The 21,506-nt window shown below is 45.3% G+C and overlaps 1 protein-coding gene across 2 annotated transcripts; it reads left to right on the top strand.

The window, feature by feature from the left end:
• The first annotated feature begins 4,784 nt into the window (after positions 1-4,784).
• Positions 4,785-15,385, top strand: LOC117866191 (disease resistance protein Pik-2). 2 transcript variants are annotated; one of them, XM_034750352.2, is made up of 5 exons: positions 4,785-5,234; positions 5,307-5,360; positions 5,452-6,487; positions 7,523-8,260; positions 15,194-15,385. In XM_034750352.2, exons 3-5 carry the CDS (start codon positions 5,477-5,479, stop codon positions 15,215-15,217), a joined length of 1,773 nt encoding a protein of 590 aa, XP_034606243.1. In that variant the 5' UTR covers positions 4,785-5,234; positions 5,307-5,360; positions 5,452-5,476; the 3' UTR covers positions 15,218-15,385. The 2 variants fall into 2 exon arrangements, with proteins under 2 accessions (XP_034606243.1, XP_034606241.1); XM_034750350.2 differs by lacking the exon at positions 15,194-15,385 and adding an exon at positions 10,048-12,346 and having other exon boundaries at positions 4,788-5,234.
• Positions 15,386-21,506: the final 6,121 nt, after the last annotated feature.

Here is a 21,506-nt window from a genome sequence, read left to right as displayed (position 1 = left end):
CTTATGTTCCTTGCTTCACTTTCAAAGTCTGGGAATGTTCTATCAATTGATCTCCACTGTGCCCCATCTGCGGGGTGTCTCAGCATCTCATCTTCCTTACGGTCTTCTTTGTGCCATCGCATCAACTTAGCATTCGTCTTGTTCCTGAACAAGCGCTTCAAGCGTGGTATTATAGGGAAATACCACATCACCTTCGCGGGAACTCTCTTCTTGGGAGACTGCCCCTCGACATCACCAGGATCATCTCGCCTGATCTTATACCGCAGGGCTTCGCAGACGGGACAAGCATCCAATTCCTCGTATTCATCACCACGATAGAGGATACAGTCATTAGGGCATGCGTGTATCTTCTGAACATCCAATCCGAGAGGGCAAATAATCTGTTTAGCTTCATATGTTGTGGACGGTAATTCATTATTCTCGGGGAGAATCTTCTTGACAATTCTCAACATCCCCTGAAATGCCTTATCGGACACACCATTTTTTGCCTTCCATTGCACAAATTCTAGTGTCGTACCTAGTTTTTTATGGCCCTGCTGGCAACCTGGGTACAACAATTTTTGGTGATCATCTATCATGCGCTGCAACTTTGCTGCTTCCTTCTCAGTGTCGCAATCTCTGTATGCATCTCGTATCACCTGACCAAGGTCATCAGTAGGGTCATTTTCTGCAAACTCATCTTCATCAGCCTCGCCCATTGTAGTACCTGCAAAAGCTTGGCCTGCAACCCAGTCCGGAATGGTGTCATCTTCCTCCTCCTCCTCGCCATCTTCCATTACAACCCCTAGTTCACCGTGCTTGGTCCAAACCAAATAGTTAGGCATGAAACCGTATTTAAACAAGTGGCTGTGAATAATCCCCCAGGAATCCTTTGAATACTCCTTCCTGTTATTGCATTGGAAGCATGGACAACATACGAACCCATTCTCTGGCTTGTTCGCTTTTGCCACTTCGAGAAAATAATGCAAGCCATCAATAAACACCTTGCTCCGCCTGTCTGCATTATACATCCAATGCCGGTCCATCTGCATCGTATTACGCACGAAAATGGATTACACTTGACAATGGATTACGCGTGAAAATCGATTAAAGATCCAAACAACATGGTACAATACAACAACATGAAGATCCAAATACACATATTTAAATTAAAGTCCCAAACACTGCATAAGTTGTTCAACTTGAAGACCGTGATCATCTCGCGAGGATGTCCTCAACTGGGCGGCACCGCACTTCGTCATTAAAGAGGTTAGATGCTACGGAAAAGGGGACACGGTCACGATGTCCGTATCCACTCTTTCTCGTAGAATCGAACCTCCTTCTTGACATACGTTGCTGCTCGGCGGAGAACATCCTCGGCGAGATGAACACGGTATGCAAGTTCAACAAGTAGCAGAAGTCATCTATGTACAAAAATTCTTTCCTTACCACTACAGAAGTTGTTGAACTTGAAGACCGTGTTCATTTCGCGAGGATGTCCTCAGCTAGGCGGCACCGCACTTCGTCATGAAAGAGGTTAGATGCTACGGAAAAGGGGACACGGTCACGATGTCCGTATTCACTCTTTCTCGTAGAATCGAACCTCCTTCTTGACATACGTTGCTGCTCGGCGGAGAACATTCTCGCCGAAATGAACACGGTATGCAAGTTCAACAAGTATATGGATTTAAAAAACCATATTGAATTTGATAAGATAAACCGTCTAGACAAGGTAGCATCATTTTTAAACCACTGAAATAATGCATACTATATATGACACATCAATCTCCCTCACATTCTAGCTCAAAATACCTCTCCATTTTTCTACTTCATCATCACATTGTAGCAAATAATCTTTCCATCTCCAAAGCATAAATCAAAGCATAACACGAGGATGAAGTAGCAAACCTTCGCAGCACTTGTTGGCTGAGTCAAATTCCCACGAAAATGAGGGAAAAAACTTCGGGCAGCACCTCCCTTGCTTGGGCACCACCGGAGAGTAGGTGAAGCTCAGCTCTCTATCAATGTGCTGGACTGCTCGGGCTGGAGGAAGAAGAAAGTCTCTGTCTCGGGGTATAGTGGGGGATGAGTTTTAATCCCGGTTAAAAACTCCAACCGAGACAAACCTTTTGTCTCGGTTGGAAAGTTAGTCCCGGTTGGAGGATGCAACCGGGATAAAAGGGACACCCTTTTATCCCGGTTGGAGGCACCAACCGGGACTAACCCTTTTATCCCGGTTGGTGCCTCCAACCGGGATAAAAGGGTGTCCCTTTTATCCCGGTTGGATCCTCCAACCGGGATAAAAGGGTCCCGCCACCGACGGCCCCCCGCTAGCCGTTGCAACCGGGACTAAAGGGGGGCCTTTAGTCCCGGTTGCAATTACCAACCGGGACTAATGCTCCCCTCCAAATTCCCGCACCCCGGCGCACCCCCTTTTGTCCCGGGCCACTTTTAAACCGGGATAAAAGGGGGTGGATCGAAAGTCAGTTCTCTACTAGTGGGTACTCATTGGCAACTACGGAGTATTATGCTAATTTTTACTTTTTAGTACATGTTCATAGTGACGATTCAAGCTAATGACAGAAATTGAGGTCACGTGCCGCACCACGCTCTCCTCCTCTCCTCCGTCCTAAGAATGCTTAAATCCCCATCTCAAAAAAGGAGGAAAAAAAAAACTCTAATCCCTCCGGTCTGTCCTTTTCCGGTTTATGTCGCCTACAATTGTAGCTGAACCCGGACATGTGGTGATGTCGGCCAAACATCCATCATCAGGGCGGCTTACCATAACCTAGACGTCCAAAGCAAATTTCCTGGCCGAACATGGGTGAGGGTGATGCATCCTTTCAGTCCAGAAGTATTTGTTCAGAGTTTGGTAGTCCAAAATGGTGAGCCAGTTTCAAGCTGTTGTTGCTTGCTTTGATTCTTGAATGATTAGAACTTGACTATGAGGAGCTTTCTGCGATCGTGCATCTTTACTCATGCTTGATGTTGCGCCGATCTCCGTGTAGTAGAATAAAAAAAGAAGAAAGGGAACTTGGAGGAGTGGTTGCATTGTTACCATGTCCAAAGCAGGGTGTAACCTTCTCAAAAAAAAATTTTTTGCATGTAATCAAACATGGTGTATCTTTACAGCCTGTCTCAACAACTAGTACACTCCACAACATAAAATAAATGCTACTGTACTCAGCACCCAGGCCACCATCAATCAAATAAGCAGTATGATTATCACCAGAGTGTGTGAGTACTTTGCCTACATCGAACGCCTCACTGAGCTCTTTGGGCATCTTTGGCTTGGTGAATTGCAAAATAATGGATTCAAGTACATGCATGCAGGGGAAGGGAAACTTTGCTCCCAACCACCGCAAGGCTATAGGACATCGATCCGTCCAAACCAGCTCCTCTCTCTGTTACACTTTGACCTGTCGATACGTTGACTGTGCTTCACATGGGCAAAGTCACTTGATCTGGATTCGTTCCAGGACCATACGCCAAGAGTGCAGCTGTGGCGCCAGCTCAGTCACTTTGTAGAGTCATCAGGCCAGATGTGTGAGGTGAGCATCAGGTCTGCCACAACTCGGTAAAGAGAAATTGGAAAGGCAGTATTAGGTGTTGCTTCTGTAGCTCTAGTGAGATGATTCAACATTTATTTTTTTACTGTCATTTGGCTAGAACAATTTGGAATTCTGTTTACATCACATTTGATATTCAATCGCCTACCAATGTATCGAATTTGTATGGTTCTTGGATTAGAAACTTTTTCTGTAAAGCTTAGAAATCAGATTTTAGTTGGTGCATTGAGTCTTTATTGGACTATTTGGTTAAGTAGGAATGATGTAGTGCTCAAAAGATCCAAGCCTAACTCTCTTATGCAAGGTAATCTTAGAGGGATATACTGGACATTATGTTGGTCGCTGCTATCTAACGAGGAAGAGAAGGTCGCCTTGAAAGAAAGCTGTCGCAATTTGGAGATTGCTGTCATGGAAATCTTCAGCTAGTTTGGGTGGAGTTCCAGGAATAAGATTGAGGCCTAGTGTCTGTCATCTTCTGTTTGGTGAAACTTTATGTAAGGCCTTGTGGCAGATGGCGTAAGACCGGATATTTCCCTAATCTAAAAAAACATGGAGAAACACAGCTTGCAGAGCTACGGACGCGACAGCACTGAGTGTGGGCAAGTATGTGCTGAATGGAGCACTTGGCTACGCGAAATCTTCCTTGGCAGAGGACGTGGCCTTGCAGGTTGCAGCTTGGTGTCCAGCGAGACCAGGCATTCATCAGGGATGAGCTCGAGAAGACGGTCCTGCATTTTAGCCTGGTGCTACACTAAAGCATAATGCAAACGGAACACCTTTCTGAAACGAAGTATACATGGATATTGTCCATTGGGTTTGTCTGTTTCTTTGTTGTAAGATTGTTTTAGGTTGTATGCAGAACCCTTTTGGAGTTTACTCAGCTTGTGTGCCATGGGCCATGGTTTGTATAACGAACATTTCAACCTTAGTAGAAGGTGCTTGGGTTATGCAATTTTATCTTGTGCGCAACTATATTTCTAGGACAGTTGTGTTACGTGTCTGTATAGGTTGGTCCACCAAAAGGTAGTAGTAATTAGTTAAGTCTTCGGTAGCATCGTCGGCCAGTTAGCTCTTTAAGTATCTTATTGTTGCCAATGTACCGCCCCATGTGACATACTGACATCTGCTACCCAATCGCTTTGGATCTAACTGATTGAAAAAATCTACTCCCGAGGGAATTGCTAATGTGTAAATCTACTCCCGAGGGAATTGCTAACTGATTGAAAAAATCTACACATTATTTGCTAATGTGTAGAGGAAATTGGCAGGCGGCTGCTAACCGACCCCAACAAGTGCTCGTGTGCAAAATCCCTACTGACCATGTAAGCACCCTGCAAAGTCCATTAGAGGTATCTAGAGTCCACTGCTCCCAGCCAGCATGCGGTACTTCTGAGGAGTAACTGGTGACTACCAAGCCACCACAGAGTGTCAGCGGCGACAGGCCGACCGGGTGCAAGACAGCAAGAGTAGTGGCGGCGTAGCTCGTCGGCGAGGGCGGCGCCGCCATCTCGGTGCCTACTGCCTTGGAATCACGCATCCACACCATTTGGCCTCAACCTTGCTGGCTTGCCGGGTCACGTCAGGGCGTGTGAGTGTGGGCCGTCCCGTGAGCTTGAGCCTCGCCGGATCAAAGCAGTAGAGTGCTGTATTTACTTCCACGCCACAAGATCTCATAGGCCACAGAAGGTATACTTTCAAAGATCTTCAGTTTCTCACAGATTGTATTATTTGTATTTACAGCAAGAATGTATTTTGCAGCATATTTACCTCTAGATCTGCCCCTGCCTTGGTTGTGCGTTCACCAAAATTCAGGTACTTGCCATCTTGCTGGGTGGCATCAACGCTTGTCCATCTATCCTTTTCTGCCTCGGAGTTTTAGCTTCTAAATTTGAGCCTTGTATAGATCCACGGAGAAACACAGCAGAACGATGGAGGCGACGGCACTGAGTGTGGGCAAGTCCGTGCTGAATGGAGCGCTCGGCTACGCGAAATCTGCCTTTGCAGAGGAGGTAGCCTTGCAGCTCGGTATCCAGCGAGATCATGCGTTCGTCGCGGATGAGCTTGAGATGATGCAGTCTTTCATGATGGAGGCACACGAGGAGCGAGACGACAACAAGGTGGTGAAGACCTGGGTGAAGCAGGTCCGTGACACGGCCTATGACGTCGAGGACAGTCTCCAAGATTTTGCTGTCCGTGTGGAGAGGCCATCTTGGTGGCGATTCCCTCGCAAGCTGCTCGAGCGGCGCCGTGTGGCCAAGAAGATGAAGGAGCTCAGGGCCAAGGTTGAGGATGTGAGCCAGAGGAATGTGCGGTACCGCCTCATCAAGGGCTCTGGATCCAAGGCCACAGCTGCCACTGTGCAATCAAGCATCATTGCTGCAGCCATATTCGGTGTTGATGATGCAAGGCGTGCCGCAAAGGAGAATCAGAGAGTGGATCTCGTCCAACTGATCAACAAGGAGGATGATGACCTTAGAGTCATTGCGGTGTGGGGAACAGGTGGTGATATCGGCCAAACATCCATCATCAGGGCGGCTTACAAGAATCCAGACACCCAAAGAAAATTTCCCAGCCGAGCATGGGTGAGGGTGACTCATCCATTCAGTTCAGAAGGCTTTGTCCGGAGCTTAGTGAACCAATTTCTTGCAGTGGAAGGATTTAAAGATATATTAGACACAGAGAAGACCGCGCACGATTTAGTTCAGGAGTTCGATGGATATGTGAAGGAGAAGAGGTTTCTCATTGTGCTTACTAACCTCTGCACCATTGAAGAGTGGGACCAGATCGAAAAATGCCTGCCAAACAACAACAAAGGAAGCCGAATCATAGTGTCAACAACACAAGTTGAAGTTGCAAGCTTATGTGCAGGGCAAGATAGCCAAGCCTCAGAGCTAAAGCAATTGTCTGCTGATCACACGCTTTATGCATTCTATGACAAGGTAATACTTATATTTTTATTTTTAGTAACATTCTATGACATCGTTATTCTGGTTCAGTTATCCGCGTATCAAGGATTATATTATTTTCCAACAGCATTTAAGCAATTCCTCTGTTTCAAGTTATAGGTCATTTTGACTTTTATAAATACATAGAGTTTGGTATGTATCTAGACATAACCATTTAGGTGCATAGCAAAAATCATGTATCTAAAAAAGCCAAAACGATTTACAATTTGAAACGGAGGGAATATAAGCTTCCTTGCTTAACTGTAAATTTTGAAGCTTTATTTTAATTATATAAATCTCTAAAGCAATTGTCCCATCTGTGCTTGAAAAGAAACATCCCACTGTGAATGTGAAAAATAATACCTTGTTAAATCCTACAGGATATTCCAGCAGATTTAATGAATGGATATACTAGCAAAATTGTGAAATCACTACATTTGCTAACTGAAAATCTATATGAAGGGGAAAGATACTGAATCTGTTCATTGCTGTAGTCTATGTTGATCGCAGCATCTCTTGAGGGGAGGATAAACATAACTTGGGATTCATCGTTGAATATTAGATGAAGAAGTTATAATTTACGGCTTCTTCATTAGCTAATATAAACACAGCCACTAAACTCTTAAATATTTAGATAGGAGGACACCAAGATATTTCTATCAATAGGGAGCATCGTGTAAACTACAGATTACTGAGTAATAACTGGGTGGGTTTTAGGATTTCAGAGGGAGGTGGATCATTTGAAACCATAACCCTTTACCCCTGGTGTCTTCAACTATGACCTTAGTCATTTATGTTAGGACTTCGGCTTATAGATATTAAAAACTTAAGCACTGCAGCAAGGCCAGATTTCTGTTATCTGTAATTTTCATACCTTGTTAAATTGATTTATGGCCAATAGTCACTGACTGCATGATTACATAAAAGGTTATATAGTACTTTGGTTATAGGTACACATAACCTTAAAAAAATAACAACAAGAAGAAGTTTAAAGGTTGCTTCCAATAATTGTACTTTCTGTTTGTTCAGGGTTCTCAAAATGAAATGGTTTCCGTGGATCCAGTATCTAGCTCAGATGTGGCCACTACCAATACAACTACCCAAACAGTGGCCCCTAGTGAGATAACAGAGGATCAGTGTAAGGATGTTGATGAAACGAAGGTGGACAAAAAGAGCCTCACTCGCATCAAAACAGGTGTTGGTTCTTTGGAGGAATCTCAACTTATTGGGCGAGAGAAAGAAATATCCAAAATTATAGGATTAATCTCAAACAAGGCTAGCCAACAGAGTCAAGTGATCTCTGTTTGGGGAATGGGTGGTCTTGGAAAAACCACTCTAGCCAACGGAATTTATCAAAGCCCAAAGTTAAGTGATATGTTTGAGAAGTACGCATTTGCCACAATCATGCGTCCTTTCAATCCTGCAGATCTACTTAGAAGTTTAGTTAGGCGATTACAAGAAGAGTCTTCTAAGAAGGAAGAACTGTTGAACAATAGACCCAGCAAGACCAAATCATTACAAGGCTTGACTAAAGAGTTGAAAAGGCTTTTAGAAAAGAAGAGCTGCTTGATTGTTCTGGACGATCTGTCATCCATTGAAGAATGGGACCATATAATACAAGGGTTTTCTTGGATGGAAAAAACAACCCAAATAATTGTGACTACAAGGGAGGAAAGCATTGCAAAGCATTGTTCCGGGAAATATGGAATAGTACACAACCTTGAAATTCTAAAAGAAGAGGACGCACTTAACCTCTTCAGCTTAAAGGTAATATAATAGAAACCTTGTCACTTTTGCTTGATTTTAAATAGCATTATTACTACAACAGTCTAGCATTTCGTAGAGATTAAAGATGGTCCTGTCGACAATGGAGAACATATGGGAACATGCAAATTTTTTGACATTTGTTTATCATTTGAACAACTGAACCAAGATGATCAATACATTGATATTCAACAGGCTGTTGCCATCCCAATTATTGCCTCTAATGACCTATACATCCATGATTCATATATAACGTTATTTTTGCCTCCCAGTATATCAATGATGCCCGTTCTCCCAGTATTTTTAGAAAACACAAGACCACAAACACCACCAGAACACAGAAAAAATATGTTTTGTCCTCTTGTTGAACACAGTAGAGAATGCATTAATTTCTTTTGTCCTTATTTGTTTAATTCCCTTTCCTACTCATTTATCCATGTGAAACCACAAAATAGTTCTCATTTTTCTGAGGATCTTAAGGGAAGGTACTTTTGTTATTATATTAGGTGACTTTTCCAATATTAGGAGTTTCCAATAGCACTGTCAACTATCTATTTTATTTTTTCTTTGTTTCATTATAAAATATATTTACAATTGACTATGAAGATAATATTATTTAAAAACTATTAATTACCCCCACCCACCAAAACACTGAGAACGTCCACAGATCGGGTAGTAGTATTCGTTACTTCATTACGTTGCTAAAGAAAAGTATTAAATATCTATGGGTGTTCGTAGCCATGTTAATAACTTGGAGATTTTTACAATGGTTAAAAAATTTTGAATCTAGCATAATAACAATCTGAGATATTACTATGAAAAGAACATGATGTCATATGTATTTCAAGTAACGCAGCCTACATTTGTTTTGAGTTGTTGCTACGTGGTGTGTCATATTTCACTTTGAGTGAATGTCCCTGTATATTTTTTATCCTTACTATTAGGGACTAGGACTACATATATGTCACTCAAGCATTTTAGGGGTTTCCACCACCTGATTTTCAGCTATCCAATTTCAAGATATTAACTCAACTTAGATCTAGCTTCATACTAACAAAAGGATCAAGTGTTATACTCGGGTATAAAATAGTTGAATTTTTATTACACTCTTATTACTTGAAAATTATAAAAAAACATGAATGTAACTTATGGGTAGACTAGCCCTAATTCAACATTAAACTGATTATAATTATATTGTATAAACAAAAGTCAATTGTCATTTTGAGGCCTCAAAACATATAAATTTCTTAACTAATATACATATCAACCCTAAAGCATAAGTTGTGGAATAAAACTGCGGGACCAAATTCTGGTGTTGAAGTCATCTAAAACACTCAGGAGAAACTTAGTAGTTCCCTAGTATTACGGAAATTTCCTTAAAACATAGCTTCAGCTCTACTGTAAACTGATCTCGTATACCTCAGATCATCATATTCATATATGTTAGATTAAAGGAAACTAACAGCTCTCATCAAAGGTGGTCTACTACAGAAAAAAATTAAAAGAATAATGGGCAAGTTTTATGAAAGGCAACTCCCAAGAAAGTTCATGAAGTTGTGAGAATTTTCAGCAATATTTTATAAAAGAATAATGGACAAGTTTCAGCCAAACTTACAAAAAAAATTTATATATCACCAAGTTTCACAGGAAACTGTTGTTTCAATATGTGTTTATCACTGTGCACAACCAATTGTGCGCCTATCACTAGCAAACAAAATATCAACAAGTAATGCACAATTATTTATTTTTTGGATTGGAGTACTAAAATACTTAAATTGCATTAAAATCAGGTATTTGGGAAGGCTGCAGATTTTGTTAAGCAGAATCCAGAGTTTGTTGAAGAAGCAAACCAAAACTTGAAGAAGTATGGTGGACTTCCCCTTGTGAAGGCAACAGATTTGATTAAGAAGAATCCCGAGTTGTTTGAAGAAACAAAAAAAATCCTAAAAAAGTGTGGTGGACTTCCCCTTGCAATAGTTACAATAGGTGGCTACTTGGCAAGCCGGCCAAAGACTAGAGCTGAGTGGAGAAAGTTGAATGAAAATATCAGTGCTGAGTTAGAGATGAATCCAGAGCTTGGGATGATAAGAACCGTCCTTCAGACAAGTTATGATGGTTTACCCTATGAACTCAAGTCATGTTTCTTATATCTATCCATTTTTCCTGAGGACCACATCATTAGCCAGAGGCGTTTGGTGCATCGATGGACAGTAGAAGGGTACTCACACGAGAGGCGTGGCAAGTCTGCCAATGAAATGGCTGAAAATTACTTTACACAACTCAAATACAGAAGCATGATTTTACCATTTCAACAATCAGTTCGCAGTAGAAAATCAATTGACTCTTGCAAAGTCCATGATCTCATCCGTGACATTGCCATCTCAAAGTCAATGGAGGAAAACCTTGTTTTTAGACTGGAGGAAGGATGTGGCTTGAGTACCCATGGCGCAATTCGTCATCTTGCAATAAGCAGCAACTGGAAAGGAGATCAGAGTGAGTTAGAGAGAATAGTTGATCTGTCACGATTACGATCACTAACCGTGTTCGGAGAATTCAGACCATTTTACATTTCTGACAAGATGAGGCTTCTACGAGTGCTCGACTTAGAAGATATAGATGATCTAAAATACCATCAGCTTGATCATATTTGGAAGCTTGTTCACCTAAAATACCTCTCTCTACGAGGATGTAGTGGTATTGATCTACTGCCAGATTTATTGGGCAACCTGAGACAGCTCCAAGTGCTAGACGTCAGAGGTACATGCATAATGGCTCTGCCCAAAACCATCATCAAGCTTCGGAAGCTACAGTACATCCATGCTGGTCAAGGACTAGATTATGGGATAGGGGAAAAGTACAGTTTAACCAGGAGATGTCTTTGGGGGGCGGGTCTATGTGCAACATGTTGCGCACCTGTTCTTTGGGACATTGATGGCCCTCTCCATAAGGCCCTTACAAGGCGTGATGCATACACTTTCGCTTGCTGCGTGAAATTCCCTGCTGTCATGACAGGAGTTTATGCAGAAAGAGGCGCTATGGTGCCAAGGGGGACAAGAAAACTGAAAGAGTTGCACACATTGCGGGAAGTGCATGTCGGAAGGGGAAATGCCGTTCTACAGGACATTAAAATGCTTACGGGGTTGCGCAAGTTAGGAGTTGCCGGCATCAACAGGAAGAATGGCCCAGCTTTTCGCGCTGCCATTTCCAATCTCAGCAGGCTGGAATCGCTGTCTGTGAGTTCGGCAGGATACCCAGGTTTGCGTGGCTGCTTGGATGCAATATCCTCCCCTCCAGAAAACCTGCAGAGCCTCAAGCTCTATGGCAATATGGAAACGTTGCCGCAATGGATCAAGCAGCTCCCGCATCTCGTGAAGTTGAAACTAGTTTGCACCAGGCTATTGGAGCACGATGATGCTATGGAATTCCTTGGGAAACTGTCAAAGCTGGAAATTCTAAGCTTGTCTTGGCAATCGTTTCAGGGTGAAGAACTTCGTTTCCGATCTCAGCAGACTGGAAGAGCTTTCGGAAGCCTCAGGGTGCTCATGCTTGCATACTTATGGGGCATCAAATCGGTAAAGTTTGAAGAAGGAATAATGCCCAAACTTGAGCGGCTGCAGGTCAGAGGGCAAGTAAATAATGAGATTGAATTTTCTGGGCTAGAATTTCTCCAAAGCATCAACGAGGTCCACCTCAGTGTTTACATTCCAGATTGTGAGACCAGGGAAACGATAGAGGAAAGAAGACAGGAAGAAAGGCGCAAGAAAGGTGAACTGAAGAAGAAAGTCCAGGAACAGCTTGCTCGGAATAGAAACGAACCAATTCTGACGTTTGACAATACTACCTGGTAGTAGTATAGAGTATAGGCTATTTTTTAATATAGGTAAAATTGTAATTAGCACGACATATATTATTCGCTGCTCACTCGTCTGAAGGAGCTCGCCGCCGGCGGCTATGAAGAACAACGGGAAGAACAGATACTAGAAAGCAGGATCGTTGGAGTGCAGTAGAACATTCACATTCTCTTAAAACGAAAGAAGGAACTGATGAAGGTTTACAGTACGTTTAATTACCACACAGTATGTTCGATTCGATACTAGCATTTCTTTGCAGGCAAATTCTCCTTGAACGGGAAACGGCTCGATTCACGCGTACCTCTCGTTTAGAGAGCGAGCAATCGGATCAAGCACCGAAAGAAAGAACAGTATGTTCATCAATCTCTGGATAGCACGAGGAGGACCAGCCGAGAATCCGAGATCAACCTCAACGCAGGACGGGCCTGGTCGGGTCCTTGTGGTCGCCGGCGGGGCTGCAGGAGAAGACGTCGACGGGCGCTGCCGTCGATGTCCTCCGGTCCAGACCTGCACCTGTCGAGGAACAGCATGACGACGGTGATGTCGTCGTGGAAGTGCCGCCGGTGGCCCTTCTCGATGGTCCGGATCTTCTCGTACCTGACCTCCTTCTTCCTCGCTGCCTCCAGCTGCGGAGTCGCCGCCACCAGCCCAGTGCGCGTGCGAGCGATTGGAAATGAAGAGACGATGAGCAAAAGGATTTAGGAGGCAGCCACTGCCGGAAAGCTAAAAATTGCTGAGTGTTTTTTCTTTGCCGAGTGTTTTTTTTTTTTTAACACTCGGCAAACAAGCTCTTCGCCGAATGCCAAGCTAAAAACACTCGGCAAAGAAAAAACACTCGGCAAATTGAATCTTTGCCGAGTGTCACGAAAAAAACACTCGGCAAACCCGTCTCTTTGCCGAGTGTCAAAAAAACAATCGGCAACCGAGTGTCTTTGCCGAGTGTTTTTTTTGACACTCGGTAAAAAAATAATTTTTCCCTCTTTTCACCTTGAAATATTTTCTACTCCCCACATACAACATGTGGTACTTCATATTAAAATTTGGTATATTTTTGGATTTGTTTGCTATATTTAATTAATTAATTGCATTTTAAGGGAATTTTTGGTATAAGTCAAATTTGAACTGCAAGTGATTCAAATTATAGAATAAAATGCGTAGAAAAATGATATTTATGTTATTTAGCCCAGTTTGAGTCCTTACCCATGAAATGAAAAGAAATTTCAAACATCTTGTTCAGAGAACATAACCACAAACATGTGATTGAATGATTTTTAAATTCTAAAAAAGGCAAACGAAGTCGGAAAATCATGAGATTTGTCATGGTGTGATGATATCATGCGTGGAGGTTGTGGTAAAAAATTGAGAAGGTTTTGCACATTTTGTCACGTGCGATGTTTACAAACTGAAGCATCTCCGAAGAAGAATAGTAGCGTTGAGAAGAATTCGATTAGATTTAGAGTCAAAGTGACGGTAGAGATTTTATTTGACCACAAAACTTTTTTTATATGCAATAGAGAACATATATTGTTTCAGGTGTCATTTTGCTAATTTTTTGGAACTATTGGATATTTTTAATAATGTATTAAAGGTAATTATATAATGTTTGTCGAGTGTTTTTTCTTTTCACACTCGGCAAATATCTTTTTTCTTTTTCTTTGCCGAGTGCCCCGTGGGGGACACTCGGCAAACATCAACACCAAGTATTTTACCCGTCCCCCCGGCCCCCCGTCCCCAGCACCCCAGCCTCCAGCGCCCCCCCGACGCCCCTCTCCTCTTCCTAGCTCCGCCCCCCACCTCCCTCTCATCGCCACCGGCTAGCTGCCGCCGCCGCCCCTTCCCTCCCTCCCTCTCCCTCTCCTGTCGGCGCCCCTCACCCTCCTCTCCCCTCCTCCTTCCCTGGCGACGGCACGGCCCGCCCCTCCCGGCCGGATCTGGCGGCGGCGCGGCCCCTCCCGGTCGGATCCGGCGGCGGCGCGGCCCCTCCCGGCCGGATTCGGCGGCGGCGCAGCCGCCCCTCCTTCCCCCAGCGAGGCCCCCTCCCCTTTCCGGCCGGATGTGGCGGCGTGGCGGGTGGCAGCAGGAGGCGAGGCGGCGTGGTGGTGGCGGGCGGCAGCGGGCGAGGCGGCGTGCAGGTGGCGCACGGCAACGGGTGAGGCGACGTCCGGGTGGCGCACGGCAACGGGTGAGGCGACGTCCGGGTGGCGGGCGGCAGCGGGCGAGGCGGCGTCCGGGTGGCGGGCGGCAGCAGGCGAGGCAGCATGCAGGTGGCGGGCGGCAGCGGGCGAGGTGGCGTGCAGGTGGCGGGCGGCAGCGGGCGAGACGGCGTCCGGGTGGCGGGCGGCAGCAGGCGAGGCGGCGTGCAGGTGGCGGGCGGCAGCGGGCGAGGCGGCGTGCAGGTGGCGGGCGGCAGCGGGCGAGGCGGCGTCCGGGTGGCGGGCGGCAGCGGGCGAGGCGGCGTACGGGTGGCAGGCGGCAGCGGGCAAGGCGGCGTGGGGGCAGCAGGCGAGGCGGCTTGGTGGCGGGCGGCAGTGGGCGAGGTGGCGTGGTGGCAGGCGGCAGCGGGCGAGGCGGCGGGGTGGCGTGGTGGCCGGCGGCCGGTGTTTTTGTTTTTTTTTATTTTTTCTGAAAATGTTTGCCGAGTGCTTTTTGACACTCGGCAAACCATTTGCCGAGTGCCCGACGTTCGGCACTCGGCAACTCCACTGTTTGCCGAGGCGAAATTTGCCGAGTACAGTTCGCCGAGGGTTACACTCGGCGAACTCTTTGCCGAGTGTTTTTAGACCAGTGAGCGGAGTCGCCGCCACCAGCCCAGTGCGCATGCGAGCGATTGGAAATGAAGAGACGATGAGCAAAAGGAAATGAAGAGAAGATAACCTACCCTGTACTACCCATACTCTCATGCATACTACCTAGCTTAAGGTTTTAGTAGTATACAATTAATCTTAACCGTAGGATCCTTATATACGAGTCCTTTTCGAACAGTAGTATAAGGTAGTATTGTATACCGTAAAAAAACCTTTTACACTTTTACCATTTCGAGCGACTCTGATCTGTAACCTCTTTATATACTTTGCGGTTGCGGCAGGTTCGAGCACACCTACCAGGCTGAAGATCAGCGGGGCTGCCTTGCAGCAGCTGCCAGCCGCAAGGGGTACCTAGTGGGTGGTTAAAAATGAACCGTTCAACCTATTTCTACTTACTTTCTTCTGTTATTACGAAGATGTTTGTACATGACGAGAATTCCATGATATTATTTGTGTAGGTCCCATCCAAACACTTGTTTATAAATGAGTGGCCAAAGTTCATTTCCTTTTGTTGTTAGCATACAATTGCACATTATCATGGTTTGCATTTTTTTTTGGGTTCATGATGGAAAGATTAGGCTACTAAATTTTCGACATGACGTTAGCTAAAATTTATGAAGTGTGAGCTAGTTCATGAGATGAATGGGATGGTAGGCTCGATGCTAGTGAGGCTCAAGCATGTCGGGGGCCTAGTGATTTCATCTAGCCACCCAGGCACCCACCCACACACTCTACTGTGTAGATCAAATCACTATTTTGAACTAAGAAAGAAGTCCAATACCTTGCAATCTGCTATTGTTTTCTAACTTGACTTTTTTTTAGTTATCTAACTTGAATTTGATCTAGCCAAATTAAACTCAAAATTCAACCAAATAAATTACTTGATCTTACCAGGTCAGGTTTAAAGAATTGATGGTGTCAAATTTTGTTATCGATAATTAGTATTTATCACTAAGCCAGCAAAACAAGGTGGAACTAGTCCAATTTGCTGCTCTTCCTAGATCGGCTCTCCAACGGTCGCCGTTTCATTTTCTCAAAACAGTCTTGTTTATTTGTTTTTCCTCCAATGATCCTCCTTTCAATTATACTTCCACTTTTCAATTTTTCCTCCCTGCGCTCTCATCTGTTACTGTTCTACTAATCAGGATAACAAGCACTTAATCATGATATGTTATATAATCAAATAAAAAATACACTTCATTTACTTATACTTGTAAGTGTAGGGCCTAAATTATGTTTAGCACCAGGACCTCTAAATCTTAGGTACGGCCCAACTTATGGATTGTTAGAAGCTAGACCAAGCTGGCTTCTTTGGATCAGCTAGAGCTTTTAAAAGTCATAATGCACAAATGTACTGAAAAAATTTAGGAAAGATTGCTTGTAAGATTGTAAAAGCTAGATCAAAACTTAATTAGGTCGGCTAGAGTTTTTGGAAGCCTGAAGTGGATCCAAACGGGGTCTTAAACTAGCTATTTTCAAGGAGCACAATTATACGCGCTAGTTGTTTGTAGTGCTCATGATCGGATTCGTTGGAGGGGCTCAAAGAGCACACAAGCGTTGTACGGAAGATGTCCAGCAAAGCGTTCCGTCTTGTTTTCCTGAATTTCAAAATAGTATGGTACCAAGTATCATCCATTTCAAGGTCCTGTTTAGCTAAGTTTCATCTAAACTTTTGTGCTTGAGAAGCAGATGCCAAGAGCTTATCACCACCTCAGCTCTTATCCACACTACTTTGTTCTCATTCCACATGCTCATCCGATAGACAGCATCAGCACCCGTGAAGTGTTCAACGAATTCACGTCGCTTTCCCTCATGTACCTCTCACAGGAAGCTTTGCCGCTGAAAATCCACCACAAAATTTGGTGAGTCTTCTTGACGTGTTCGGCATTTGGCGACCGGCAGTTGGGCACAAAAAAGGGGGCTGATGAAAGGCCTCGAACTTTTGTCAATTTGTGCTTGGATGGTTACACCGATCAACCTAATTGACGCACCTTTTCTCTTTTAGAAATTGTATGTGTTGGAGATCTTGGTGGTAGGACATATGGATCGTATTTGTTAGGATTTGTTTGGCAAACCAGCGAAAAGACGTGAATGGTTGGAAGAAAAATAAGGCAAAAAGGTAGCAAAGAGAGGCTCCAGGCATGCAAAAGGTTACTCTTATGAGTGGGCGATAGGCGTATGTACTACTCTTATGAGTGGGCGTGCACAGGGATGGTTATCACTGAAAGTCGCTTCTCGCTAAATTATAGTGAAGTGGGGGCTTTGTCTGAGGACTTGGATCTTAATCCTCGTCCTCTTTTCGCTCAATCACCAAATATGTTGTCATTAGTGACATCAAAATAGGAGGATATAATCATCCCTGATGCTTCAGTCAATTCAGTGCAGCTAAACGTCACGTACAAGCACACCAACAAATGCTGCTCATTATGGGGAAAAAGGAATCCTACAATTTCTCCATCCACTTCGAGACTTGACCTTCCGATTCACCATTTATGGACCATTCAACCTGAGAAAGTGAAGCCCTGTCTTCAGTCCTCATTCATTGACCATTCATTTTCAGAAGCTGCAAGCTGTTGCCTTCCTTCAGTCTACACCCCAATCAGTGCAACAATGACCGCATGCTAATCCTGACTCATGACTAGTAAACAAAGAACACTCCAGATAAAATCAACAGCCAGGAAGCATATCTGCACATGTGCAATCAATCAGCCAGGATAGCAAGTGGCCAGCAGGTTTGACAGTTTAGTAGCGCCGACAAAGCTTCCATTCTTTTTCCCATTCCATTTACACAATGATACAGTCAAAACTTTTTGATTCTGGCAACATGGGCTGCTGGGGTACATGGCCGGTACAATTAGGAGGCTTAATCACAATCGACAATAATAATTTACTAAGAGGAGGCTATGGCAAACAACATATCTACTTAGGGACACAAGGAATGGGGTTTGGTTTTGAAGGGGAGGACCTAAATGGCTTCTACTATCCTTACATTCATCTGCTGTGTATGGTACAAAACATACACTGGTATGTCTGGTTGGCTATGAGAGCTCCTGTATGTACACCATGGGGCTCAGGGTTCCTGGCTGTTCACCCGGTGGTGAAGCTCCAGCATCTCCTGGTGGTTGGGGTCCACCGATAGGGCTGCACGGCAGTCCCGGAGGGCGCTCGAGATGTCGCCGATGTGCTCGTGGAAGGCCGCGCGCAAGTGGAGCAGGTTCAGGTCCGCCTTGAAGGCGATTGCCTTGGTTAGCTCTGCGATCACTGCGGGAAACCTTAAATTTGCCGAGTATTTTCTTTTTGCCGAGTGTTTTTTTTCAAACACTCGGCAAACAAGCTCTTTGCCGAGTGCCAAGCCAAAAACACTCGGCAAAAAAAAACACTCGGCAAATCGGGGCTTTGCCGAGTGTCAAATAAAAAACACTCGGCAAAATGGGGGGTTTGCCTAGTGTGTTTTTTTACACTCGGCAAAAAAATAATTTTTTTTCTCTTTTCACCATGAAGTTTTTTCTACTCCCCACATACAACATGTGGTACTCCATGTTAAAATTTGGTATATTTTTGAATTTATTTGCTATATTTATTTAATTAATTGCATTTCAAGGGAATTTCTGGTATAAGTCAAATTTGAACTGCAAGTGATTCAAATTATGGAATAAAATGAGTAGAAAAATGATATTCATGTTATTTGGACCAATTTGAGACCTGACCCATGAAATGAAAAGAAATTTCGAACATCTTGTTCAGGAAACACGACTATGAACGTGTGGCAGTAGTATTTTTATATTGTAAAAAAAACAATCAAAGTCTGAAAATTATGAGATTTGCCATGATGTGATGATATAATACGTGGAGGCTGTGGAAAAAAATTGAGAAGGTTTTGCACATTTCATCATGTACGATGATTACAAACCGAAGCATCTCAGAAGAATAGTAACTTTGAGAAGGATTCGATAAAATTTAGAGTCGAAGTGACGGTCGAGTTCGGTTTGACTACAAAACTTTTTGTATAGTCAGTAGAGAACCTATATTGGTTCGTGTGAAAATTTGGTATTTTTTTGAAACTGTTGGATATTTTTTAAATTTTTTTCAAAAAACATTTGCCGAGTGTCCTATGGTGGACACTCGGCAAATCAACCGTTTACCGAGTGTCCACGTAGGACACTCGGCAAACAGACGCCCACAAGAAATTAAACCCCCCCCCCCCCCCGGCCGGCCCGGCCCCCTCCCCCCACTCTCCTCTCTTCCCCTGCTACCTCTTCCCCTCCTGCCTCCTGCATGCCGCCGCCGCCGCCGCACGCCTCCGGCCGCCGCCGCCGCCGCCGCCGCCACCGCCACCGCACGCCTCCAGCCCGGCCCCCTCCCCTCTCCTCTCCTCCGGCCCCGCCGCCACACCTTCCCCCGGCCCCACCGCCAGCGCCGCCCGGTGCCCGGCGCTCCCGGCCCCGCCGCCCCCGGATCCGCCGCCGCCCGACGCCCCCGGCCCCGCCGCCCCCGGATCCGCCGCCGCCCGACGCCCCCGGCCCCGGATCCGCCGCCGCCCGGCGCCCCCAGCCCCGCCGCCCCCGGATCCGCCACCGCCCGATGCCCCCGAATCCGCCGCCCCCGGATCCGCCGCCGCCCGACGCCCCCGACCCCGGATCCGCCGCCGCCCGACGCCCCCGACCCCGGATCCGCCGCCGCCCGACGCCCCTCCACCGGATTTGCTTCATGGCGTGGCGGCGGGAAGCAGTGGCGGTGGCTGGCGGCGGTGTGGATGGTGGTGGCGGCGGCGGTGGCAGAGCAGGAGCAGGTGGCGGCGGCGGATGGTTTGGTACATGTTTTTTTTTTCAATAATTGTTCGCCGAGTGTTTTCTGGGCACTCGGCAAAGTCTTTGCCGAGTGCCCGACACAAAACACTCGGCGAACTAGTGTTTGCCCACTCGATATTCGCCGTGTGCCATTTGCCGAGTGTTACACTCGGCAAACGGTTCGCCGAGGGTATTCTGCCCTTAGCCGAGTGCCCCTGGCACTCGGCAATTTGCCTATGTCCCGTAGTGGATGGCCTCTTTCTCCTTGTGGTTGTCCATCAGCACTGGGCACCAGATCGAAGTAGGACAGTCCACATCAGAAAATGAGGAAACAGAACATGAACAGATGAGCTAATTCATGGACTGAATGAAATATATTATGATTGTTACACCTACTGATCAAGTTGAACATAGAATATGGCAAAGCACATTGACTCCTCACCAGCTTATGTTAGTACTGCCCCACGTGACATACTAAAATCTGCTGCCCAATCGCCACTACGGGAAACCTTAAATTTGCCGAGTGTTTTCTTTTTGCCGAGTGTTTTTTTGAGCACTCGGCAAACAAGCTCTTCGCCGAGTGTCAAGCCAAAAACACTCGGCAAAAAAAAACACTCGGCAAATCGGGGCTTTGCCGAGTGTCAAATAAAAAACACTCGGCAAAGTCCCCTCTTTGCCGAGTGTCAAAAAAAACACTCAGCAAATAGGGGGGTTTGCCGAGTGTCAAAAAAAACACTCGGCAAAGAGGGGGGTTTGCCTAGTGTTTTTTTTGACACTCGGCAAAAAAATAATTTTTTTTCTCTTTTCACCATGAAATTTTTTCTACTCCCCACATACAACATGTGGTACTCCATGTTAAAATTTGGTATATTTTTGAATTTATTTGCTATATTTAATTAATTAATTGCATTTCAAGGGAATTTTTGGTATAAGTCAAATTTGAACTGCAAGTGATTCAAATTATGGAATAAAATGAGTAGAAAAATGATATTCATGTTATTTGGACCAATTTGAGACCTGACCCATGAAATGAAAACAAATTTCGAACATCTTGTTCAGGAAACACGACCATGAACGTGTGGCAGTAGTATTTTTAAATTGTAAAAAAAAATAATCAAAGTCTGAAAATCTTAAGATTTGTCATGATGTGATGATATAATACGTGGAGGCTGTGGAAAAAAATTGAGAAGGTTTTGCACATTTCATCATGTACGATGATTACAAACCGAAGCATCTCAGAAGAAGAATAGTAACTTTGAGAAGGATTCGATAAAATTTAGAGTCGAAGTGATGGTCGAGTTTGGTTTGACTACAAAACTTTTTGTATAGTCAGTAGAGAACCTATATTGGTTCGTGTGAAAATTTGGTATTTTTTTGAAACTGTTGGATATTTTTTAAATTTTTTTCAAAAAAAGTTTGCCGAGTGTCCTACGTTGGACACTCGGCAAAGAAACTCTTTACCGAGTGTCCACGTAGGACACTCGGCACAGACCGCCCCCACCCTCAAAACAATCCCCCCGCCTCCCCCCGCGACAGACCGCCTCCCCAACTCCTCCAGCGCCCCCCCCCCCCCGGCCCCCTCTCCCTCCAGCGCCCCCCCCCCCCCCCGGCCGCTGCCGCCGCCGCCCTCCCTCCCTCTCCCTTCCCTCTCCTACCGACGCCCCCCTCCCCCACCTTCCTCTCCCGCCGCCGCCGCCGCCGCCACCCTCCCTCCCTCTCCCTCTCCCTCTCCTACCGGCGCCCCTCCCCCTCCTCTCCCCTCCTCCCTCCCTCGCGTGGGGCGCCCCTCTCCCCAGATCCGGTCGGA

Source organism: Setaria viridis, chromosome 8 (assembly GCF_005286985.2).
Source record: "Setaria viridis chromosome 8, Setaria_viridis_v4.0, whole genome shotgun sequence".
Lineage (NCBI taxonomy): Eukaryota > Viridiplantae > Streptophyta > Magnoliopsida > Poales > Poaceae > Setaria > Setaria viridis.
Note: the sequence above shows the minus strand (reverse complement) of the source record. Positions and strands in the feature narration are given on the sequence as shown.